This window comes from Myodes glareolus, chromosome 6 (assembly GCF_982192425.1).
Source record: "Myodes glareolus chromosome 6, mMyoGla1.1, whole genome shotgun sequence".
NCBI classification, from domain to species: Eukaryota; Metazoa; Chordata; class Mammalia; order Rodentia; family Cricetidae; genus Myodes; species Myodes glareolus.
Window position 1 is genome coordinate 96,262,051 of NC_142031.1, and position 19,858 is coordinate 96,281,908.

Below are 19,858 nucleotides of genomic sequence, written 5' to 3' on the forward strand. Positions count from 1 at the left end.
CTACTGCTATCTCTAGCATTACAATATGAATCAAAAGTCCTTCTGCATATGGGCAGCCGGTTGTTCTTGTATTACTTACTAAAATACGTTCTTCTCTTCTAATAATTGACTTTACACCTTAATGGAAAACTTACACAGTTACATATTTTACCCCAGAAAAATAGCTGAATGTTCAATAAGAACCTGAAAAGATTCTCATCATGAGCTGGCAAGAAAAATACAAATTAAATGACAATATCATTAAGAACCTAGTAAGTGGGCTAAAGGAACATGTAGCCATAGGTAGCTCTCATATATTCCTGATTGAAACGTAGAATGATAAGTTCCTTGGGAAATATTTTGACAGTGTTTGAAAAAGCAAAACATTGATTGGAAAAGTTTTAAAAAGTAAGTGTTAACATCCTCTTTGGTTCATGACATTTCATTTCTGGATCTCCCCTGCTCCCAGTAAAAGCGCATGTTCATAGACTGACTTGTGTGGAGAGACTTGCAATAGCTCTTTTGCAATATCTCTAAACTGGAAATATTACAAACGTTAGTCAGTAGGTGAAAGTAATAAACTATGGCATAAATATACCTAAATCTGTCCTTAAAAAAAGCATTTAAAATCCTGTGTGTATGGCCGTGGGTCACTGAGAATTGTTCAAGTTTTCTATAAAAAATATTCTGGTAATGTTTAACAGGATCGGAAAAGTAATTCATTTTGGGGGGTGCAGAGAGAGATAGACAGGAGAGAGAGAGAGAGAGAGAGAGAGAGAGAGAGAGAGAGAGAGAGAGGAGAGACAAAGAGGAGAGAGGGAAGAGAAAGAGGAGAGAGGAGAGGAGAGAGAAAGAAACACACACACACACACACACACACACACACACACGTGGGGGGGGCTAAAATCTGAACTCAAGGAAAATGTTCAGAAGAGATTCCCTAAAAGAAAAAAAAAAGGTTACATGGATACAAGGTTAAAGTTAGAGACACTTGGGAAAAAGCAACCTCACCTGAGGAACTGTCTCCATCAGATTGCTCTGTGGGACCTTTTAAAATGGTTAACTGATGCAAGAGGGTCCAGCCCACTGTGGGCAATGCCATCCCTAGGCGGGATAGGCAAACAAAATGCAGGTGAGCAAGCCAGAGCAAGCAGGCCAGTAAGCAGAGATCCCATCATTGTTTTCTGTTTTAGATCCCTGCCGTGAGTTCTTGTCTTGCCTTCCCTTGACAGACTATAAACTATAAGCCAAATAGACCTTTCCCCTCCCAACTGTAGTTTTCATCCACAGAAGTTTGAATTTTTAGAAAGTCTTTTATGGCTTGGCTTAATTTCAAGAACACATGGAATGTAGTTATAATAGCCATTTGAATGTCATCGCTTCTCTCATGCCTGCGACATTTCCTTTTTAGCTTTCTGTCTTTCTCTGTGTGTGCATGTGTGTGGAAGTCAGAGGATGACTGGTGGGAACGGTTTCTTTCCTCCACCATACGGGTCCCAGGGAGGGCACCCAGGTCATCTGGCTCGGTGGCAAGTTCCTCAACTCACTGAGACACTTCCTGACTCTTCTGTCTTTCTTTATTACTTTGATTGATTATTATTCCAGTTATGAGCACGTTTCCCCACATTTCTACATGCATTAGATGGTCAGAAATTGTGGCTCATTAAAGTCATATGGGATGATAAATTGCCATCATCCTGACTCTTGGGATACTGAAGCAGGAGGATTATGAGTTTGAGCCAGTGTCAGCTACATATGCTGACTATATATATGTATAGAATTGACTTTATATACAGAGAGAGACACAGTCTCAAAAGACCAATACATCAATAAAAGAAGAAATTATGGTGTTGAGGCTAGAAATCTTTACATTTCTGTAAATATTCTTGATCTTCCTTCTAAGATGCAACTAAGTTTGTTGGAAACCCTTTAATCATTTCAGGTCTTGATTGCATACGTGTTATGTGTGGTTCCAGAAGAGTGGGCCCTGCTAGGGTCAACTAGTCTTCTCTTGAACAAAGAGTATTCTACCAGTGGCTCATGGATCATGAGTTTTCTATCTGGCTGGTGAACATGGACCCTATCCCTGGTCAGATGTAAGTGCTGGGTACTGTTCTTAATCTTTGGGCGAGTCTTCCACAAATTCACCAGTTAGCCTCACTGAATACTTGAAGAAGACCCTCTTCAGTACTCTGTTATGACCGTTCTACACGTCTTGATCTCAGGACTCAAGGATCTTGTAGTTTTAGCTTAGAGTCCTCCTCCTTCCTTGTACTTCATCCTAGAAGACATCTCAAAACAGCAATCTGTGTTAATTATAAGGTTCACATAATTTGTTCCTTGTTTCTCTGAAATCCTCATATATGATGGTTAGTGTTCGCTGTCAACGGAAAGATCATAGGCTTGAGAGACAGGCCTATGATCATGTCAGTGTGGGGGGGTGTTATCTTGATTGCCTTTATTGAGAAGGGAAGGCCTGCCCCCTGTTGGTGGCACTATTCCCTAGGCAGTGGACCCTGGATTGTATACATGTAGAAAATAATCTGAGCGCTGGTGTGCATACATTTACTGCTAACTGTTTCCGTGGCTTTCTTGCTCTGATGCACTGCGACCTGGAAGCAGAAGCTCAACAAACCCCCTCTCCAATAAGGAGTGTTTTGAGAGAGTGTGTTATCACAGCAGCAGGATAATAATAACAATAGAGCAATTCGTTCTATTGTTTCATATAATTAGTCTTGCTTATTTCCAGGCTGAAGGATAAACCCAAGTCCCATTACTCCAAATTTACGAGAAGCAGAGGTCTCTCCGATGAGGTCTATAATTCATCTTTGCCAATTTGACCATCTTCAGTCCTAACTAACTTGTGGGTTTGTGTGATCTCTGCTTGTACTTATGACATATCTAACCCACTGTTTGTGTTTCTTCCTCCCTTCCCTCCCTCTCTCAGTCCTTCCTTCCCTCCCTTCCCTTTTTTTATTTCTTTTCTCTTGAGGCAGGGTTTCTCTGTGTAATTCTGACTGTCCTGGAACTTTCTCTGAAGACCAGGCTGGCCTTGAAGTCAGAGATTCACCTGCCTCTGCTTCCCAAGTGTGGGGATTAAAGACTTGGCTGGGCTATTGTTTGTTTTTCTAAACTGCATCAGTTTTCCCAGGGTATCTGTTATATTCCATTGTAATCCCTTCCTTTCCTTAAAAAATTGTTTAGAGAGTGTGTGTGTGTGTGTGTGTGTGTGTGTGTGTTTAGGTGCTAACACAATCCACAAGATCAGGGGGCAGCTCTCCTGGAGCTGAAGTTATAAGCAGTCATGAACCACTTGATGTGGGTTTGGGGAACCCATACTGAGTCCTCTGGAAGAACAACAAGTGGTCTTAATCACCGAGAAATCTCTCCAATCCCTTAATTCTATTTCTTCATCCACTCTCACTCTTGATGTGCAAGGACCTTTGGGTCCCATGTTGATGTCTCTTAATTTGTGTACAGACAATGGAAGACTGATGACTTCCCTTACATGACTGTAGATGTGAGTGGCAATGTGATTACAGGGCCACAGGGTGGGGAACATAGAGTGGGAGACACCAGCAATGCTCATGACAGACATGCGTGAAACTTTCACTCAACAAAGTCACAGAAATTTCAATATGCTTTTCCTTATTCTTTTTTTTTGTCTAAGTAAATAAGGAATGGAGCTACCCTGAGGTGGATCCAACTTTGAAGGCTGTGCCCTTTTACCAGGGCAACTGAACTTGAGGGTAATAGTTCTTCTTTGTAGCTTTTATTGGTGTCTTCAGTGTACATGCTGACATGCTTTATAAAGGCCTTTCATTTAATTATATCATGTCCTTTGACCATGGTCAATCCCATTCTTCGCTCTCATCCCCTCACTACCTCCTTCTGGCTCTCTTTCTTCCCCACAAACAGTCTTTCTACCCTCCCCTCATGTATACATGTATGTATATGTATATGAATTGTATGTATCTATGTACAATCTAGGATCCGCATATGAGAGAAAGCAAATAATTTGTCGTTCTGAGTCTGATTTCTTCTGTTTAATGTTTTCGTCTCCAATTGCGTTCACTTTCCTGCGAGTGCTGAATTCCTTCCGTTCTTCTTTATGCCTGAACAAAACTCCACTGTGAATGTAATGGGCCACATTTTAAAAGTTCGTTCATCATCGACTGACACAAGGCTGGTTCAACAGTGCACAGTGTTTCAGCAAACATCGGTGAACGGTGTCTTTAGTTTGTAGAATGTGTTGTAGTATTCCTCTGACTGTATTCCCAAGAGTGATGTAGATGGATCATATGATGTTCTATTTTTAGTTTTTTTAAAGGAACTTCCATATTTATTTCCATACTGACATGACCACTTTGCACTCTCATCAGCAGTGAATAAGAACTCTCGGATTTTCCTTTCTCTGTATTCTTGTTAGTGTATTTTAAATTTTCTATTTGATATGCATGTGTGCTTTGCCTGTGTGGATGTCTGTATCCCACTTGCAAGTGTGGTGCCTGCAGAAGAGGGAATCTGAACCCTTAGAACTGGAGTTACAGATGGTTGTGAATCTCCATGTGGTTTCAGTGAATTAAACCCAAACCCTCTGCAAGAACTGCCAGTGTGCTTAACCATTGTGTTAGTCAGGGTTATTATGGCTGCCATGAAACGCCGTGACCAAAGCAACTTGGGGAGGACTGCTTTACTTGCATAGGCTTCCATATTACTGTTCATTGTCGAAGGGCATCAGGATAAGAACTCAAACAGGGCAGGACCCTGGGAGGTGGGAGCTGATGCAGAGGCCATGGAGGGGTGCTGCTTACTGGCTTGCTCCTCATGATTTGTTCAGTCTGCTTTCTTATAGAACCCAGGACCACTAGCCCAGGGATGGCACCTCCCCCATCAAATCACTAATTAAGAAAATGCACTACAGGCCTGCCCACAGCCCCATCTTATGGAGGATTTCCTTACTTGGGGGTTCTCTCCTCTCAGATGACTTTAGCTTGGGTCAGGTTGACACAGAACTCTGTGGCACAACCATGGAGTTCTTTCCTTGAAAAAAATATTTTTGAGTTGTGTGGGTATGTGTGTGTACATTCCTGTGTGTGGATGCAGCAGATATGTGCACACTAATGTTACTTATGTAGAAGTCAGAGGACCACCTTGGGTGTTGGTCATTGCCTTCTTATGTTGTTTGAGACAGAGTCTCTATTGTTTTTCCTCTTTATACAACAGGCTAGAATATTCCCTGTCTCCCATCTCCCCATAGATCACAGGATTACAAACCCTGGAGCTCCAGCCTTCTGCTTTTATGAGAGTTCTTGGGAGTTGGCTCATGTTTTCATGTTTGTGTGGCCAACAGTGGTACCCACTGTTCCATATTTGCAGGCCTAAGAATTGCATATTATAGTGTACTGGCCTCTGTCTCAATTTTTTTCTTTCAATTTGAGATCTTCTTAGTACTTGGAATGATGAGTGATTTTCAACTGGGACGTATGAGAATTATGAAACTTTGCATCTCGCTAAAATCTGCTTTGGTGTGTGAGTGTTTGTGTGTATATGTGTGTGTGTGTATGTGTGTGTGTTGGTATATGTGTATGTGTGTATGTTTGTGTGTATGTGTGCGCATGTGTTATGTGTATGCGTGTTGGTGTATGTGCATGTGTATATGTGTGTGTGTGTTAGTGTATGTGCATGTGTATATGTGTGTGTTGATGTGTGTATTTATGTGTGTGTGTGTGTGTGTGTGTGTGTTGGTGTATGTTGAAGACTGAGCCCAGGGTTTATGCATGCTAAGCATGTGCTCATCCACTGAGCTGTGCCTTCTATTTCACTAGCGTCTCCTTACACTGTTCTAGCTAAGGATGTGGGAGCATCACCACATTGCTGCCTGGTGTGGGCAGAAGTACAGGTTACCTGACGGTGAAAACTCCTTGCTACAGTTGCTGGGGATGGGGTCTCTGATTCACACTTTCCCTCCACTGACATCCGCCTGGTTGGGAATGTTGTATTTTCTTTCTCCTCCTAAGTAGTCTCTCCTGACTCTGGGGAGTAGGAGTGAGCAGCCTCAGTTTGGTTGGGAAGTGGGGAATAGTCCCACTCTTCCCTAAGCCTTTTCCAAACAGCACCTGGACCAGGAGGAGGATTAGGGTCTGAGTGGACAGACTCCCCACAGATCTCACATTGCACTGAGAGGCTATGGGAACACTAGAGTGTTGGCTCCCTCTTAATGCTCGCTGACATCTTGACAGGGCTTAAAGTGCTTTTCCCAGCTCAGGCGTGGAGTGGAAGAGATTTTCTGAATTTTGTTGGTGGGTGGGAGTGGGGATAAATTTTTTTCCCTTATGGTAGAGCACCCATTTCTTATGAGTTTCTATTTTTCCAGGCTATTTTTCTCCTGGTCTCCGGAGAGGGAGGTGGAGAGGGGTGGGGAGAGGGAGAGGGAGGATTCCCATTGTGTTTTGTGTCTCTGGTTGTTCTGCCTCGTGCTTGCTTGCACCATCAGCTCTAGCTCTTGAAAGAGGAGGCAAAAAGAAAACTCGAGGAGCTCAATGTCACCTTGTTCTTTAGGCCTCTGAGTCTTTGCTGGGCGCCTTTCTTCGCCACCACTCAGAATCCTCCCACACTTGTTTTATGAACAATGACCAGCAACTTAGCCGCACGCAGCAAGAAGACTAGGTGAGAAGCACACGTGGCTCACCATCCTGTAAGTGGAAGCTCTGATCCATCTTCAGGGGGATAGAATTTCAAGATTTGTGTACTGGATGTCTTCCATTTACAGCAGATGACAGACCAGCATCCATTCCGTATCTATCCCAGGCTCACTGTATGCCAGGTGCTACAGGTGCAATAGTAAACAGGTAGAGAACATCACACTCCTTAGGAATTTTACATTTTTTAAATGGAAAATATTTTTATGCACTATATAGTGATTACAATTTCCCCTTCCTTATCTTTTCCTAGCTCCTCCCCAACATCCCACCTTCAAACACCATGCCTTCTTTCTCTCTCTCTTAAGAAGAGAAACAGGCAAATGAAACAAACAAGAATAAAACAAAATGAACATGGATCTAATCTACATGGGAAGTAGAAAAAGACAAGCTCTACTGAGTAAATTGGGAGCATGGGGACCTTGGGAGAAGGTTGCAGGGGAGGAGAGAGGCAGGGAGGGGAGCAGAGAAAAATGTAGAGCTCAATAAAAATCAATAAAAAATGTTTAAAAAGAAGCAAAAAAAAAGAAAGATAAAAGAAAAAAAAAAGAAAAGCTCACCCATGTCCATAGAGGTGAACATACAAGAAAAGAAAAGAAAACGAACAACCTAACAAAGAAAAAAGAAACGAAGAACACACAACACACACACTATAAAGACAGAAAATAAGGAACTATAACATACAAGCAAAGGACCAGTAAGGTTAAAAAAATGCCCAAACAAAGCAATAAGAGACAAAGCATCTTGGCAAACACCTTCGAGTTTGTTTTGCGTTAGCTGTCTACTGTTGGGCTTAGGGCTGGCCTTCAGTATGGTTTATATATCCATTGGAACTCCCTCGGAGACACTAATTTTTCCTTTCTGTAAGACACTGTTTCCTTGATATTATCCATCCTTCTTGGTTCTTACAAGCTTTCTTAAACTTAGGACTTAATTGGGTTTGCTGCATGGAGAGGAGACCATAGTGGAAGGAGTGAGGCCTTCAAGCCAGGAGGACTTTACAAAGCTGTTCAGCAAAGTGTTAGTGGTGACGTGAGCTCAAAGAGGTGGAGTGGGTGAGACGGGGCTGCATTCTGGAAGTAAGGTTCTAAGACACAGATGACAGAATTGGCTAGGAGATTTACCGGAAGTAGAGGGATGCAGAGAGGTTTTTAGATAGGAATTGGGAGACTTAACTAGGAATTTCCTGGGATGAGGAAGCCTTGAGGAGGTATAGGTTTGAGGTGACTGGGGGATCCAGACTCTCATTTGGATGTATTAAAACTGAACTCTCCAGAACATCAATGGCAGGAAACATCTAGCAGGGAGCTGCCCCTGAGCCGTCAATGAGTCTGAGTGATTGACGGAGTGGGTGACTGTCTTAGTTTACTTTCCACTTCTAGGACAGCACGACACACTTGGATGTTTGGTTCGAGTGTGAGCTTTAACGCTCACAGTTCTGGAGGTTGGGAGATTCAGTAGTAAGGTGCTGGCACCTGGTGAGGGCCTTCTTGTAGTATTTTCATGTGTTGGAGTTTAGAAAGGCAAGAACAAGCAGCCACTCCCATACACCCTTCAGTAGAGGAATCTCCGTCCATCCATTCACTAGGGTAGAGCCCTCAAGGCACACACACCTCCCCAAAGACCTCACCTTCCAATGCTGCTCCATGGAGACTAAGGGTGAAACATGATCAGACTATAGTGACACTATTTAATATTTGAAATGTTATCACATCAATAGGGGTGGTTAATAAAGTAGAAAAAAGTCTAAGACCTGGGACATCAATATTTGGAGGACAAAGGATTGAGAAGAAACCCTCAAAGTAAAATCAGGATAAATCAACAAGGCAGAAGAACCAAGGGAGTGTGGTGTGCTTGCTGGAACTGTTTCCATGAGATGGGAGTGACTGATTTACCCAGTTCGAAGAGGGCTGAAAATCTGATCTTGGTCTGGAAAAGTGGTATTGGGTGACCTTGCCAAGGCTTGTTTTTATGGGGAAGGAGGTAAATAGATGAGAAAAATGCCATAGAGATGGTAAGTATGGGGCACTCTTTAGAAGAGTTTTGCTGTCAAAGAAACCAGGGAAGTGGGATCATGAAAGAAAGAAGATGCAGGGTCACTGTGTAGAACAGCTAAATGTGATGCATGAGAGCTTTGTACATATTTGCAGAATTTGAATTTATTTTGATTGGCAATGAAGTCTAAAATTTCATATTGTGGAGAGTCTTCAATTGGCTTGATAATCTTAGCAATAGTACTTATATTTGAAGAAGATTTAGTTAAATATGAGTTGACGCAAAATGTGTTATTTCTAAGTTTCTTTCTTTGGATTTAATTTGGATCTGCAATTTCAGTTAACTCTTTCCAATGAGAGTGTCTCCCTCCCCACACTAGACTGAACATTTACTTAACAATGACAGAAAGCTGTACATTTAGGAAATGCTTATCAGTCTCCATCTGAATGTGCCTAAAAGAATTAAAATTTACATTAGAAGTGTAGGAAGGAATTAAAGAGACTTGATCCTATAGTATGGAATAGCCATAGAGTATAGTAGGGCGTAGGATGCTGTCTTAGTGTCTTCTGTTGCTGTGACAACTCTATTTAGACTGGAGAGATGGTTCAGGGACTAAGAGCACTCACTGACTGTCGAGTTCAATTCCCAGCACCCACATGACAGCTCACAACCAAAGATAACTCCAGCTCTAGGGGATCTAATGTCCTCTTCTGGCCTCTGTGAGTGCTGCATGCACATGGTGCATAAACATACACACATACACACACACATCCATATATGTAAAATAATACTAAAAGTTCCAGGTAAAATACTCTGACAAAGTAGTTTAAGGGAGGAGTGGTTGCATTATTCTGACTCGTAGTTCCAGGGTACAGTCCATCACAGTGGGGATGTCAGGGCGGCAGGAGCTTGAAGTAGCTGGTCACATCATGCACACAATCAGTAAACTGGGAACAGCAGCTGCACTCATACTAATAGTGCTGGGCTCTCTCTCTCTCTCTCTCTCTCTCTCTCTCTCTCTCTCTCTCTCTCTGCCCCCCCTCTCCTTTATATAGTCTGTGATTCTCAGTTCAGGGAATGGTCCTGACTACAATTAAGATGAATCTTCCCACATCAATTAATGTTGGCTAGATAATTTCTCACAGGCACATCAAAGGACCGTCTTCCAGGGGGCATCAAGATTCTTGTCAGGCTGATAAACCATCACAAGCCTGAAGGGGAAACTTGCCTCGACTGTTTGGTTTTGATTTGCAGTCTTGTGAGTCACTTAACTCTTCTCCTTCTCTTTATTTATTTATTATTTATTTATTTATTTATTTATTTATTTAATCTTTTCTTCTATGCTGAGCTACATCTTTCTTTGGATTGCTTCCAACTTCCCTGAGCAAAGTCATTTGTATCCTAAGAGCCTTATTTGTTCCCTAGGACTTCTGGCTTCCCACCCATTCTCTATATTTACCAAATTTCTCACTAGGAAAACTGGTGGGATACATTTTCCAGTTTTCCCTATGGTTCTGTGGGGGCAAAGGAACAGCATGAGAATAATACATGCCACTTATATCCCGAAACTTGATTGTCAATAAACTCACAGAGCCTTCCACATTCTTTTGTTTCTGTTCACCTACTTGCCTAAGAGCCCCCTGGAAGAGCCTGATCCCAAATGGCTGCACACCAAAGCATCACTTCCGTACCCCAACTGTGCTGTGGTCTGAGTAACAGGAGCTCCTAGTGTCCCTCACCTCTGACACTTTGTTACTCTAGACAGCCTACTCTGAATCGTCCCTTTAGTTAGGAGGCAAAGATTTTTGATTCAGGAGGCCATGAGTTGGGTTGGATACACAGTTTACTTTGAATGTATTATGAGCTGGGTATTTGAACTCATTTGGTCTCATTAGGGACATTGTTGAAATGAACAAGACTATAGTGTTAGGAGCCAAACAGTTATTTTTTTGAAATGACTTTCTGTTCGCCTTCTAGACCCTTTCCACCTGAGAACTTAATCTACTTTTAATTTAATCTACCTTTAGGGCCCTGAAGCTCTCAAGAATGGGAGTCTGTGGAGAAATGAGTGCTCAACACTAATCTTGTTAAATACTTTTTCTTGCATCATTGTATTTAATTCCCATGATAATCCTATAGTTACGACTCACCTCTGCTTGCAGACAAGACATTTGCCCAGGATCTGCTATGGAGAAGTCAAATCCATCAAGTCAGAATGTCATCTCCAAGGAGTACTTGCTTTCTCCATTTGATTGTCACTCTACCCAGAAGGAAAGAGAGTCAAGTGGACTTGCAGAAATACTCTGGTGGCAGAGCTGCAGGCTCCTCTTATTTCTTTTGCATTTTGAAGGACATGGGAGGCATTTTTATTTATGGACGTGAGTATGTTCACTGTTATGATTGAATGGAGAGAGGGCTCCTTAGGGACTTGCATTCAAATTTGCTGTTGGCATAAGGAGGCAGCCTATAGTTTCAAGAGAGCGGATCCTAGAAACAAACCCTTCTTTACTCTGCAGCTCTGAACACAAACGATTCAAGATCCTATGACCCAGCACCTGGCTAGGAGACTGGACCAGGAAGTGGACAGGTTCAGAAAGGCAGAGAGAAGTCTCTGTGTCCTCTCAGGGTTGGTGGTATTTGCCAAGAGAGCCAAGACGAAAGATTTGTGGGCCTGCTAGACTACCTGGCTGTTTAAGTCTATAAAATTTGACTTGGATATAAAGCAACACGTGTGTATATCATTTTGTCAATAATGCTACAGTTTAAATATCTATCTATGTAGATTATTTAAATGGTTTTTGTGGTGCTAGAGATAGTAATTTCTTGATTGAGATTGCTTGAGCATGCTAAGAAAGTACTTCATCACTGTACTACATGCTTAGATTATCAAATTTGACCTCACAGTGATCTTGAGATGTGTCAGGGAAAAGAATAAGACTCCATTTTCAGGGAAAGCAAACACTGGTCCAAGTTTTCTGATTCCAAACCCAGTGCTTTTGTTAGACAGGCTTCTGGGCGTTGAAGCTAGAAATCCTATCTAAAGAGTAACTGTGATTTACATCATAGTCTCCAGACCTTGCCTGCTTTGTATTGTCTGCAGATGGTCAGATGAATGGCTAGTGTGTGTGTGTGTGTGTGTGTGCGCGCGTGTGTGTGTGTGCGCACACGCGCATGTACACACACACATGTGCATGTGTTTATGCGTGGTTGCATGCATGTGTGTGTGAGAGAGAGTGTATGAGTGAATATGAAATATATAAGGTCAAGTAACAATTGTCTTGGTTCACCTTCTGTTGCTAGAACAAAATACCTTGGATTCTATCAAGTATAAAAAATAGAAGTTTCTTAAGCTTTCAGAGCTAGGGCCAGGAACATGACACTGGCATCTGTGTCATGTGTTTGAAACTGCATCCCTCAGGTTCATATGTTGATGGTATTTTGGAGATGGAACCTGGTGAGAGCATTCTTTCTGCACAAAAACATGGCAGGAAGGCATCACACAGCAAGATCAGACACATGTACCACACAGCAAACTCGCTCCTTCAATAGCTTATTAATGCACGAGTAGATCAATCACATTCCTTAGGCTCCATCTCCAAAACACCATCAACATATGAACCAGAGGGACGCAGTTCCCAACACATGAAATTCAGCTCCAAAGCCTGAGATTTTCAGACCATTTCTAGTTCTGTGATGAATGTGGCTCACAGGTCCTTTTAAGAGAGCCACTATAAGCTTAAGCATCTGGATGCTTGATGTGGGAAGTCCTTCTGTATATGTGTTGCTTTTATTGGTTAATGCATAAAAAAGGTGGTTGGGCCTAGGACAGGACAGAATAGAGCTAGGCAGGAAAACTAAATTGAATGCTGGAAGAAAGGAGGTAAATTCGGAGAGACACCATGTAGCTGCCGAAGAAGACAGATGCCGGAGACTTCCTAGTAAACCATGACCCTCGTGTCAATACATAGAATAGTAGAAATGAGTTAATTTCTTATATAAAAGGTAGTTAATAAGAAACCTAAGCTAATAGGCCAAGCAGTGTTGCAATTAATATAGTTTCTGTGTGATTATTTTTGGTCTGGGCAGCTGGGGAATGAATGAACAAGTTTAGTGTAGGTAACTGAACCTAGCAAAAGACCTTTATTTGTTTAATTTAATTGATCTTTTTAATGTGTATATGGTGTATGTGTGTGCACAGGTGCATATGGATTTGCACTCTTGGAGCTGGCTCTTACATGGGGGTCAGGGAAGCAAACACAGGCTTTTATGCTTGTGCAGCAAGCACTGACTGACTGAGCCATCTTCTCAGACCTAGAAAACCTAGGTCTTGCTGCTACTCCATCAGTTGGATCTATAATTATGGGCATGTTATTCTAACTTCCCTAGGCTCTAGCTTTCACGTGTGTATAATAACACAAAATCTGAAGATTTTGTCTCTGAAAATCCATCCATCATTTTATCTCCTTGGCCTTAAACTCAGGGTGCTACCCTAGACATCACAGAATGTGTGCTATGTCCCTAACTCTGTAGTCAAGCCTCACCTGCTCATCTCTTCAAACAAATGTGTTGAATATCGTTTTCTCTTCTGCTATATTTCTGGCACCTAAATATTTTCCCAACCAGGAAAAAAATTTAAGTGTATCTGATGGGCTAGAGAGACATATGCAAAAGCGCTAGCTATGAGAATCTGAGGACCTGAGCTGGATCTTAGACCCCAGGAAAAGGTGGAAGAAGGAAACTGGCTCCCCGAGTTGTGTTCTTACCACCAAGTATGGTGCCATGCACCGGCTCCTCTCCCACATCACACACAAAAGGAAAGACTGACAGGTGGATAGACAGGCAGACAGACACACAAAGAGACAAACAGACAGACAGACATACACCACACACACACACACACACACACACACACACACACACACACACACACACAAGTAAATTAAAACAAAAACTCTAACGAATGTGGTCCATTTCCTCCCTGAATAACATCTTGAGTCTAGTCATTCATTCCTTCTTGAACTTCCAGCTCAAAGCCATCTGCTCTTTATTCTAAGAATTGCACCTAAGAATTAACTAGTATATTTTTCTTATACTGTATTGTTATGAAGTTTCCTTTTAAGTGACATTTCCTGCCTTGAAAACATTTCTTGGAGGATACTTTGGGGTTTATTTAAAGTCATTGTGTTATGGCAATTCCACTTTACCCAGTATATGTTGTTCATTATTTACTCAAGATGTTTGCATATTTTAACTGTTGGTTATTTCTTTAGTTGTTGGACTTCTTGGGTGTCTAATTATCTTGGCTCAGAATCATTTCTCCTGAGTCTTTGTCATATGAGTTAGGCTAGGGATTAAGAGCAGGTCCCAGTCAGTGTCCTCTTGTGAACTTAAGAAACAGGAGAAAAGAGACTCCAGGTGAGAACCACAAGCATCACAAAACAGTGCTCCCCAGAGTCACTGTCATCCAGGCATCAGGGAGGTATGCAGTTCTGGGGAGAGGAGCCCATAGATTGTGACATACTAGCTGGGAGAATGGACATCCAAGGATGACCAGTTAGGATGTGATTGTTTTTCTTATTGCCATTCTAGTGGGGCTTCAGTAGTCCTTTGATGAGACTACATAGATCCCAAGTGACTTGATCAGAGGCTGTGGGTCTTGGGACTTCTTTTCAAGCAAGAGGAGAAGAGTTAATAAAAACATCCTCGAAAAGTCCCCTGCTGTGTCACAGCACTGCTGACTTTAGATACTGCAGTGGCTCCTTCCTCGCCTACCAGGTAGCCTCCATCCCTGCAGGGGCTTCTCATGGAATTTACACATCTGCCATTTCTCTAGCATTGAACTGAAGAGCAAAGGAAGAAATAGTTTGTGCTGATTGCCTTCTTGTGTGAGGTCCCTCTACTAAAAGGTGGCTGTGGCCTCACTTATGATCCTGCCCGAACTGATTCTCCATTCTTTTGTACTTAGTAGCCCTTTTAAATCATGGAAAGATAACAGTCTGTGGGTGATTTTGGAGTTCCTCAGATTGATGAAGGAACGGCAGGCCGCTTCCCACTGCCCACCCGCCCGACTAGCTTTACCTGAAATAATTACACGGAAACTGTATTCTTTTAAACACTGCCTGGCCCATTAGTTTCAGCCTCTTATTGACTAATTCTCACATCTTGCTTTAACCCATATTTAGTAATCTGTGTAGCACCACGAGGTGGTGGCTTACCAGGAAAGATCCTAACCTGCATCTGTCTCAGAGAGAAGAGTCATGGCGACTGCCTGACTCTGCTTCTTTCTCCCAGCATCCTGTTCTGTCTACTCTGCCTACCTAAGCTGCTGTCCTATCAAAAGCCAAGGCAGTTTCTTTATTAACCAATGAAAGTAACATATAGACAGATGACCCTCCTCCATCACTCAGATGATAGCTTTTCTAACTGTAGTATTTACTTATTGCTGTTTTACTGAGAAGAAAAGCTTTTGCTCATCAATTGCAGGTAACAGGTGTAAGAAGACAGGACCATGGGATGTAAGATAAGTGATTAATTGTCCCTCTAGCTATGTTTTATCAGAGCAAGGATTTAATGTAATAGTTACCTCTAGCAGTGACGAAGTTTTTAATATTTTTAATGGACCAGTATGAACTCACAGAACTTTATTGATCGAATATTTGCAGTTGCCTACAACCATTATTCTTTCCCACACCCTGTTTATCACAAGTAAGGCTAGTGAAGCAGTTGGTATCTATAACTGGGGCAACCGCCTATCTCCCTACTCATTTTCAATTGTTCCTTTACTTTCCAACTCAATAAAACATCTCTGATATACTGTCTATCCTCTCTGCCCTTGATGTTCGATTAGCTATTTCTCCATGATGCCCTAGCTCCTTTAGGGCGTGGGACTGAAGGATGAAGGCGGTTGCATGCTGTTGCTGGCAGATCTTTACTCCCAGACCTTGGAGAGGGCCGTTTTTCTGAACTCCCCATTCACATTGATATTCCCAATTACCACTTTCCCATCTGAGCATTGCAATACTCCCGTGAACATCTTATTCCCTAGCTTTTTGCTTTTAAACTTTTACATGGTATATCTTTGCCCCTTAGGGTACCAAGCTACCAAGACACCAAAAGGCATAGCTCCCCTTTAAATCAGTCAGCACTGGGTCAGTTGGAACAGAGACTAACTTTTGGAGCTGAGCTCTTCAGGGAACCACTTGACAGGTGGAGCAAAGGCTTCTCTGTGGGAATGAGAATCCCACACCTTCCTACCCTCACCAGCACTTGGAACATGGGCTCTTAGTTTTCCAGCTGCAGAGGATGAGAGCATGGTAAATGGATCTAGGGTAAGTTAATGTCACAGGGTTTGTTACCTTCGATGAAATGCAACATTTTCTTTATCAGAGTCCTGTGGGTTGCTGAAAGTTTTTTAGTGACTATTTAAAGTTATGAAAAAGAATTGATTTTTGACATATTTTGGTGGGTCCAATTTTTACCTTGATTTTTATGGGGGTGATAATTCTTTGGGTCTTCCCCCGCCACCATCAACTGCTAGATGGAGTTTGTACCTACCTTTCAAGGCTGTTGTGTAAATAAAATGAGGAATAAATAAAATATTTATAAAATATTGTGTATATAATTTATAAAATATTGTGTAAATAAAATGTAGTTTCTATGCATTTTTAATGTCATAAGACAAACAAACAACTCCCCAACCCCCTCAAAACACAAACCAAAACCTAAAAACCAAAAAAGGACAAAAAATCCAGTAAAAATCATTGCTCTAGAATCAGATAGTAATTGTTCATTCAATGCATGTTTTTGTGTCCCCTGTGCTAGATTAACAAGTGCATGCTATAGCAGGCAAAAGCAAACCAGATTGTGGGAGTAGACTCAGGTCCTCATGCTTATAAGTCAAACACTTTACTGACTGGGCCAAATTCAAGGGAAAAGTGTTTATAGTAATAATCTTGGTGTGGTTATTTTTTTGGACTTGAGACAGGGTTTCTCTGTATCTTTGGCTGTCCTGGAACTCACTCTATAGACCAGGCTGCCCTTGAACTCACAGAGATCTGCCTGCCTCTACCTCCCAAGTGCTAGGATTAAAGGTGTGCACCACCAGACCCAACTACCCTTTTTTTTTTAAAAAAAAAAAACTTTATCCTTTTTCTTTTCTCTCCCAAGCCTATGTATATTTTTAAACATACTGTAAACTAGAGTTTTTTTCTCTCTGACTGAATTGGTCTTTACTGTATATCTCTTTTTCTGACCACACGAATCTTTAATTTGCTAAGCAATATGGCTAGGATTAAAGCTTTGGCGGTGGATCTATCCCACTCCTTGGCTTCCTAAGAGTCTAGCTTTATGGTGGAGATACTGGTGAGAACAACATTTTTTTTTTGCCATAACTCTGTGGAGTTTTTAGATCCGTGCCACCACCAAGAAGCATGCCACCTAAACACCATTTAAGTGTTTGTAAATGGAAATTTTTGTCCCACCTAGTCCCACAGCTGTTCAGTCCTAAAGAAACACACAGAGGTCTACATTAATTATAAACGGTTAGCCTGTTAGCTCAGGCTTCTTATTGACTAGCTCTTACAACTTAAATTAACCCATAATTCTTACCTATATTTAGTCACGTGGCTTGGTACCTTTTCCAAGTGCAGCATTTTTACCTTGCTTTCTCTGCACCTGGGTGGCAACTGCAGACTGAGCTTTTCCTCTTCCTAGACCCTAGTCTGGTCACCTCATCTATATTTCCTGCCTGGATACTGGCTAATCAGTGTTTTATTAAACCAATACAAGTGACAAATCTTCACAGGATACAGGAGCATTATCACACAGCACTATTATATTATGGTTTGGCCACTCCTTCCCTTTCCCAACAATGAAGACTCTTAATCACTTTCTCCTTCCCTTCTAGGACATTTATTTATTCCTTGCTCACCAGAGGGAGGCCTTACCCAGTGATTCTCTTTCTGAGAGCAATTGCCTTCTGCATGGGAAATGGATTTCTTCAAGCCCACTATCTGATTTACTGCGCAGAATACCCTAAGGAGTGGTACACAGATGTACGATTTAGCTTGGGTAAGTGAATCTGTCTCTCCTCCCTTCCCAGCTAGCACCATGTTGCAAGCCAAACACTTTACTGACTGAGCCATCTCCTTGGTCTGCTCCCTCATGTCAATAAGAAGAACCAAGGTCCAGGATATTTAAGTTCTTTGTGTACTATCTTGGCTCATATAAAACATAAAAGATCAATATAGATTTTTTTTTGGAACATGGTTTCTCTGACTGTTTTGGGACTTGGTTTGTAGACCAGGCTGGCCTCGAGTTCACAGAGGTCCACCTGCCTCTGCCTCCCACGTGCTGGGATCAAAACTGTGCACCACCATTGCCTGACCTAGAAATCATTCTTAATCCTTATTAATATCACTTGTCACATTCTGCCTATTACTTACTACTTCCGGCTGTCTTCAGAACCAGTTCCTGCTGGGCTCTCTTCTCCTTAGCTGGATTAGTTTTGTTCCACACCAAGCCACAGGTCTGTCTAGCCTGCATGTCTGCCGTCAGTAACCTCCACACTGAGAATCCTGTCTCCAGCCTGTCCCTCAGCCTCTTCTTATGCTTTCAAACATCACCAAGGAGCAGAGGCTTCACTGTGAAATACGGTTACACATGTAAGGTGTTGTTTGGCCATAAAACCAAGAAGTGGAACAAAACAGCAGAAAGGGAAGATCTCTGGATTAAAATGAATAATTCTTATTTTTATTAAAAAATTATCTTGAGCATAATATTTATATTTAACTACAAAGAATATGGAGTCACTTTTTATTAATAAAGTTTGTTCATTGAACATTGCATGCCTGTGTCTGTCGACTTCCAACCTTCACAGTAGGGCATGACAAAGGAGAACGTGGCCGGTGAATGAGCCAGTCAGTTGGCCCTTTGTGAATGAGCCACAGGCTTGCTGTTACTTATTGATTTATTACGGTGGTTTGTTTAACACACACAATGCTGTTACCTCCTGCTTGCCCCGCTCTCCCTCCTCTGTTCATCAGACCTTACGAGAGTGCTAACATTTTTACCCTAGGAATAGGAAAACCTCTCTTCCCAGAAAGCTTCAGACCATATCTGAATACCATTCTTAGGTTTGGCAACTAAATGTCCCTCCCTTTATTTTAAGAAAGAAAGAAAGAAAGAAAGAAAAATCTTGTGTGAAAAATAACAAAGCAGAGGATATCTTTTGATCTGCTTCTTCTTTGCCAAGGTGTCTTCCTGTTTGTTTTGGGAATGGGGATCAACATCCACAGTGACTACCTGCTGCGTCAGCTTAGGAAGCCTGGAGAAATCGTCTATAAGATTCCACAAGGTAACGCCTCTCCGACTCCCAGACTTCCAGTCTTCACTGGGGCCTGCCCCAGGGGCTGACGAATGGGGAGGGTTCGTGTCAGCACAACTATGCAGTATAAGCACTGGGGCTTGCTTCTGTCCTCCCCTACGTTCTCTGTCCCTTCTGCAGAATCTAAGGAAGCTCCAAGACAACTAGGATTGTAACTCAGTTGGTGGAGTGACTGCCTAGCATGCATGAAGCCCTGGATTCCATCCCCAGCAACACTTAACTCAGACATGGTGATACATATCTATGATGCCAGCACTTAAAAGGGGAGGTAGGAAGATCCGGAGTCAGGAGTTCAAAGTCATTCTTTAGTACATAGTGAGTTCAAGGTTGGCCTTGTTACAGGTACTACCCCACACCACTGAGCAAGACAGAGAGAGAGACAGAGTGAGAGAGAAAGAGAAGACAGACAGAGAGAAACAGAGAGACAGAGACAGAAAAGACCCTTTGCCCACCCTAGGTAGGAAGATCATAGTGCCCTCAAGGTGACAGAGGGCACCAAGCTTCGATAAGAGGTGGGGAACAGTTTACAACCTAGTATATAAGCCCCTCATTTACACAGAGTGGGAGCCTTGGCTGTGCTAGCAACGAAGAGAAGGATTTCATTGCCAGGTGAACATCATTGTGTGCTAACAAGAACCTGGATGCGGCGGCCTACTGCATACCTAGGTTACAGAGTATAGGCTATTTAAGTTTTGAATTTTTAAAAACTTTTTTGCTAAAAGCTAAGAGGCAAACATATCTTAGCCTAGGCCTACACATGATCGCAAGCATCAGTATCGTGTATTTTGCCTTTGTGCTC

At 42.1% G+C, this 19,858-nt stretch overlaps 1 protein-coding gene across 2 annotated transcripts in view; it reads left to right on the forward strand.

Annotated features, from left to right (window-relative positions):
- Positions 1-19,858, forward strand: part of Srd5a2 (steroid 5 alpha-reductase 2) — a 38,502-nt gene that overhangs the window by 8,294 nt on the left and 10,350 nt on the right. The window contains exons 2-4 of one of the 2 annotated variants that reach the window (XM_087907355.1): positions 10,838-11,053; positions 17,581-17,744; positions 18,928-19,029. In XM_087907355.1, the coding sequence (XP_087763481.1) occupies positions 10,838-11,053; positions 17,581-17,744; positions 18,928-19,029 (482 nt within the window). The remainder of the gene's footprint in view (positions 1-10,837; positions 11,054-17,580; positions 17,745-18,927; positions 19,030-19,858) is intronic. The other variant, XM_048416230.3, reaches the window with a different exon arrangement.